Source organism: Corvus brachyrhynchos, unplaced genomic scaffold, assembly GCF_000691975.1.
Source record: "Corvus brachyrhynchos isolate BGI_N302 unplaced genomic scaffold, ASM69197v1 scaffold18, whole genome shotgun sequence".
Lineage (NCBI taxonomy): Eukaryota > Metazoa > Chordata > Aves > Passeriformes > Corvidae > Corvus > Corvus brachyrhynchos.
In genome coordinates, this window is record NW_008246064.1 from 497,539 (window position 1) to 502,717 (window position 5,179).

The 5,179-nt window shown below is 51.1% G+C and overlaps 1 protein-coding gene and 1 long non-coding RNA gene across 2 annotated transcripts in view; one reads left to right on the forward strand and one right to left on the reverse strand.

Moving 5' to 3' along the window:
* Positions 1-6: 6 nt before the first annotated feature.
* JMJD4 (jumonji domain containing 4) overlaps positions 7-5,179 on the reverse strand; it is an 11,454-nt gene continuing 6,281 nt past the window's right edge. The window contains exons 3-5 of the mRNA XM_017746797.1: positions 4,358-4,520; positions 3,562-3,687; positions 7-1,180 (exon numbers count right to left, since the gene is read on the reverse strand). Of these exons, the coding sequence (XP_017602286.1) occupies positions 376-1,180; positions 3,562-3,687; positions 4,358-4,520 (1,094 nt within the window). The 3' untranslated portion in view covers positions 7-375. The remainder of the gene's footprint in view (positions 1,181-3,561; positions 3,688-4,357; positions 4,521-5,179) is intronic.
* Positions 1,188-1,699, forward strand: LOC108449757. Its single transcript, XR_001866044.1, has 2 exons — positions 1,188-1,337; positions 1,371-1,699. It is a non-coding gene; the product is annotated as an uncharacterized LOC108449757 (long non-coding RNA).

The following is a 5,179-nucleotide window of genomic DNA, read 5'->3' on the forward strand; positions in this document are numbered from 1 at the left end:
AGCGCTCGGGAGAGCCGGGAGGAGTGGAAGGAATCGGCCGTGCCAGAATTCCCGTTCCCGACAAAGGGAAACGCTTCCATGGCAGCGGAATGCGTTGGGAATTGCTTCTTTTCGTATCCCCGAATATCCCGAATGCCACAAATCCCGAAGGCGGCGGGGCCAGAGGGAAGCGGGGGTTGGCGTTGGGATGGAATCCCCCGGGAATGCTTCGTCGCTGTTCCATGATTCCGTTAAAAATTCCCACTTGGAAGCGGGATCGACAACCGCAGCCTGGGTGCTGCTCCAGCACCATCCCATTCCTGAGGGGCTGGAAGCGTTTCCCGGCTAAAGAGCGGGAAAATGGGATGCAGGCAGCTTTTTCCATGGAATCCTGCCCTACATCCCGCTGGTCCAAGGAGCTTTTGATGGTTGAACATCCCAGAATTCCGAGGGGATCTTAAGGATCATCCCATTCCACAGGCACGGACACTTCCTGATATCCCAGGTTGCTCCAAGCTGGAATTTCTCCCTCCCGGGAAGGATTTCCGTCCCTTCCTTTTCCTTTTTCCCGTAATTTTCCTCCTCCTCCCCCCAATTCCACGCCATGGAATTCCTGGAATGTTCCGGCTTGGGAAGGACCCTAAAGATCATCCCATTCCCAGCCATTCCATGGGCTGGACACTTCCCGCCTATCCCAGATCGCTCCAAGCTGACCTTGGCCACTTCCAGGGATCCAGGAGCTTCTCCAGGAATTCCATCCCAGTGCCTCAACTCCTTCCCAACACCCCTTAGGAGACCAAATCCGCTTTTCCCTCTCCACCTCCCCAAATCCTCGACATCCCGAGAAAACCTTTGGAATTCCACTCCCATCAGGCAAGAAGAAGCAGCTGCTCCGAGCGGGAACAATTCCCGGTGGGATGCACATTCCCTCACCAGGTTATAAACCTGATGGTGCCATCCGCTGGGAACGAAGACGATCTCTCCAGATTCCTGGATAATTTCCAGAGGGGGCTGGCTCTGGCTGTAACGGGGATAAATCCGCTTATCCCGAAGATCCGGAGCCGTCACGTCGAAAGGAAGATTCCCGTGGCAATCCTTCAGGAATTCCTCGTGGCCCGCGGGATAGAGCAGCCAGCGCTTCCTCCCGCAGATGTTGGCGGACCAGCTGTAGGAGCGGAAAACGTCGGCGTGGAACGGGGTCCTGGAAAAGTAGGGATGGGCGGGAAGTTAATCCCGGGAAAAGCAGGGATGGGTGGGAAGTTAATCCCGGGAAAAGCAGGGATGGGTGGGAAGTTAATCCCGGGAAAAGCAGGGATGGGTGGGAGGTCAATCCCGGGAAAAGCAGGGATGGGCGGGAAGTTAATCCCGGGAAAAGCAGGGATGGGTGGAAGGTCAATCCCGGGAAAAGCAGGGATGGGTGGGAAGTTAATCCCGGGAAAAGCTGAGAGGGATTGGAGTCGTTGGGAAGCTGAGATGGGGATCCCGAAATTCCGCTGGAATTTGGGTTGGCTGATGGAGTTTTAGCTGATCCCAAAATTCCTCCGGAATTTGGATGGGATCATGGAGTTTTAGCTGTTAAAAAGCCATCCTGATCCCAAAATTCCTCTGGAATTTGGGTTGGATGATGGAGTTTGATCCTTTCAGACCCCCCTGTATCCCTGCTGATCCCAAACTTTCTCCTCCTCCTGGAATTTCCCTTGGATTATGGAATGTTTTCCATCCTCTGGGCTTCCCCTCTTCAGTCGATCCCAAAAATTCCTGCGGGAATTCTGGGATGGCACCGGATAAAAATCCCAACCAAGGCTGGAATTTTCACCGGGAAAACACCGGAGTCATCCCTGCCATTCCCGAATTCCGGCGGATTCCAAGGGGCAAATTCCAAGGGAATTTCTCCCCAAATCCATCGGAACGTTTTATTTTTTTGGGAACAATTTTGGGGATTTTTGTTTTTCCTTTTCCATCCCGTCCGGATCCAACCGGGACACCGGACCTGCCGGGAATTCTCCTGGGAGTTTCTGGGGATTTTTCCTGGGAATTTTGGGGATTTTTTGGGGGATCTTTCCTCAGAAGTTTTTGGGATTTTTCTCAAGATTTTTTGGGGGTTTTTTTCCCAGGATTTTTTGGGGATTTTTCCTGTAACTTTTTGGGGATTTTTCCTGGGATTATTTTGGGATTTTTGGGGCATTTTTGGGGATTTTTTTGGGGGAGTTTTCCTGCGACTTTTGGGGGATTTTTCCTGGGATTTTTCCTGTAGCATTTTGGGGATTTTTCCAGGGATTTTTTCCTGGGATTTTTTGGGGGATTTTTCCTGGGATTTTTCCGGGGATTTTTCCAGGGATTTTTTGGGGGATTTTTCCTGTGACTTTTTGGGGATTTTTCCTGGGATTATTTTGGGATTTTTGGGGCATTTTTGGGGATTTTTTTGGGGGATTTTTCCTGCGACTTTTGGGGGATTTTTCCTGGGATTTTTCCTGTAGCATTTTGGGGATTTTTCCAGGGATTTTTTGGGGATGTTTGGGAGATTTTTCGGGAAATTTTTTTGGGATTTTTCCTGCAACTTTTGGTGGATTTTTCCTGGGATTTTTTGGAGGATTTTCCCAGGAATTTTTGGGGGTTTTTCCTGGGATTTTTTGGAGGATTTTTCCGGGGATTTTTGGGGTTTTTTTTGGGAATTTTGGGGGGATTTTCCCTGTGACTTTTGGTGGATTTTTCCTGAGAATTTTTTGGGATTTTTCCTGAGAATTTTTCCTGTAACTTTGGCAGGATTTTTCCTGGGATTTTTTGGGAATTCTTCCTGTAGCATTTTGGGGATTTTTCCTGGGATTTTTTTGGGGGATTTTTTGGGGATTTTTCCTGGGATTTTTTGGGGGGATTTTTCCTTGGTTTTGGGGGATTTTTCCTGTGACTTTTTAGGGATTTTTCCTGGGATGTTTTGGGGATTTTTTCTGGGACTTTTTGGGGAATTTTTGGGGGATTTTTTCTGTAACTTTTGGGGATTTTTCCAGGGATTTTTTCCTGGGATTTTTTGGGGGATTTTTCCTGGGATTTTTCCGGGGATTTTTCCAGGGATTTTTTGGGGGATTTTTCCTGTGACTTTTTAGGGATTTTTCCTGGGATTTTTGGGGGAATTTTCCTGTGACTTTTTAGGGATTTTTCCTGGGACTTTTTGGGGAATTTTTGGGGGATTTTTTCTGTAACTTTTGGGGATTTTTCCAGGGATTTTTTCCTGGGATTTTTTGGGGGATTTTTCCTGGGATTTTTCCGGGGATTTTTCCAGGGATTTTTTGGGGGATTTTTCCTGTGACTTTTTAGGGATTTTTCCTGGGATTTTTGGGGGAATTTTCCTGTGACTTTTTAGGGATTTTTCCTGGGATGTTTTGGGGATTTTTTCTGGGACTTTTTGGGGAATTTTTGGGGGATTTTTTCTGTAACTTTGGGGGAATTTTCCCAGGATTTTTGGGGGGATTTTTCCGGTAACTTTCGGCGATTTCTCCTGTAACCTCCCCGGTTATCCTGATGGCTACCAGGATGATTTCCTGGGATATTCCGCTGGGAAAGGAACCTTAGGGATGAGAGCCTTACCAGGAGCCCTTGGGTCCCATGTAGACGAACCTATAATCATCCACAGCCACCGCATCCCAATACTCGTTGAGCCAATCCGAGGAAAAATACACGGGAGTGCTGTAAACATCCAGCTCTGGGAAAGCTCTGGAAAACACAAACGCTTGGGAAAGCAGCAGGGAGATCCTTTAGGATGGAATTCCAACGGTTTGGGGGGGGAAGGGAGTTGAAGGAGCAGCTGATCCCAACTTTCCGCTATCCCAAGGTGGGACTGGGGGATGGAATTCCCGGAGAAATTCCTTCCCAAGGTGTTTGTCCGGCCAGAGCTGGGGGAAGGGAAGTTGAAGGACTGGGAATGTTCCCAGAAAAGCCAATGGATCCGGAAGGATCCCAAATCCAGTTAAAATGTCCCCCAGGTGTGGCTGCAGGAGGTGTTCCAGTCCCAGGTTCCATAGGGATACCACGGAATGCCAAGGAATGCCTTGGGTGGGAAGGGACCTTAAGGATCATCCCACTGCAGCCATTCCATGGGCTGGGACACTTCCCACGATCCCAGGCTGCTCCAAGCTGGCCTTGGCCACTTCCAGGGATTCCAGCTTCTCTGGCAATTCCATCCCAGCCTCTCCCAGCCAGGAATTCCCTCCCCAGACCCCATCTGGCAATGGGAAGCCATTCCCTGTTTCCCGTCCCTCCGTGCCTCGGGAATTCTCTTCCCATGTTTCCCGCAGCTCCTTCAAGGCCCGCTCGGATCCGTGCGGAGCTTGCGTTTTCCAGGCTCGACATTCCCGATCCCCGAGCGCTGGGAATGAGCTCTGACCTGCTCAGGTGCCAGTCCTTGAGGTAGAGGCAGCCCCGGGAGGGATAGCCGCTGCCGATGTATTCCCGCCAATATTCCACGAATTCCTTGAAGGGCAGCTGCTCCTTGGGGTTGGAATTGTATTCCTTGAGGTCACAGTTGGCAACGGGGACCACGGCTTCTCCTGGAAGAGAAAGGCCTCGGGAATTCTCCGGGGCAGTGAGGAGAGCTCCTCCAACGCCCCTCGCTCAAGCGCATCCCGATGGAATTCCGGCCCTTCGGATATCCCGAGGCAGCAATGGGCAGCCCAAGCTCATCCCGATGGAATTCCGGCCCTTCGGATATCCCGAGGCAGCAATGGGCAGCCCAAGCTCATCCCGATGGAATTCTGGATATCCCAAGGCAGCAATGGGCATCCCAAGCTCATCCCGATGGAATTCCGGCCCTTCGGATATCCCGAGGCAGCAATGGCAGCCCAAGCTCATCCCAATGGAATTCTGGATATCCCAAGGCAGCAATGGGCAGCCCAAGCTCATCCCGATGGAATTCCGGATGTCCCGAGGCAGCAATGGGCAGCCCAAGCTCATCCCAATGGAATTCCGGATATCCCAAGGCAGCAATGGGCAGCCCAAGCTCATCCCGATGGAATTCCGGCCCTTCGGATATCCCGAGGCAGCAATGGGCAGCCCAAGCGCATCCCGATGGAATTCCGGATATCCCAAGGCAGCAATGGGCAGCCCAAGCTCATCCCGATGGAATTCCGGCCCTTCGGATATCCCGCGGCAGCAATGGGCAGCCCAAGCTCATCCCGATGGAATTCCGGCCCTTCGGATATCCCGAGGC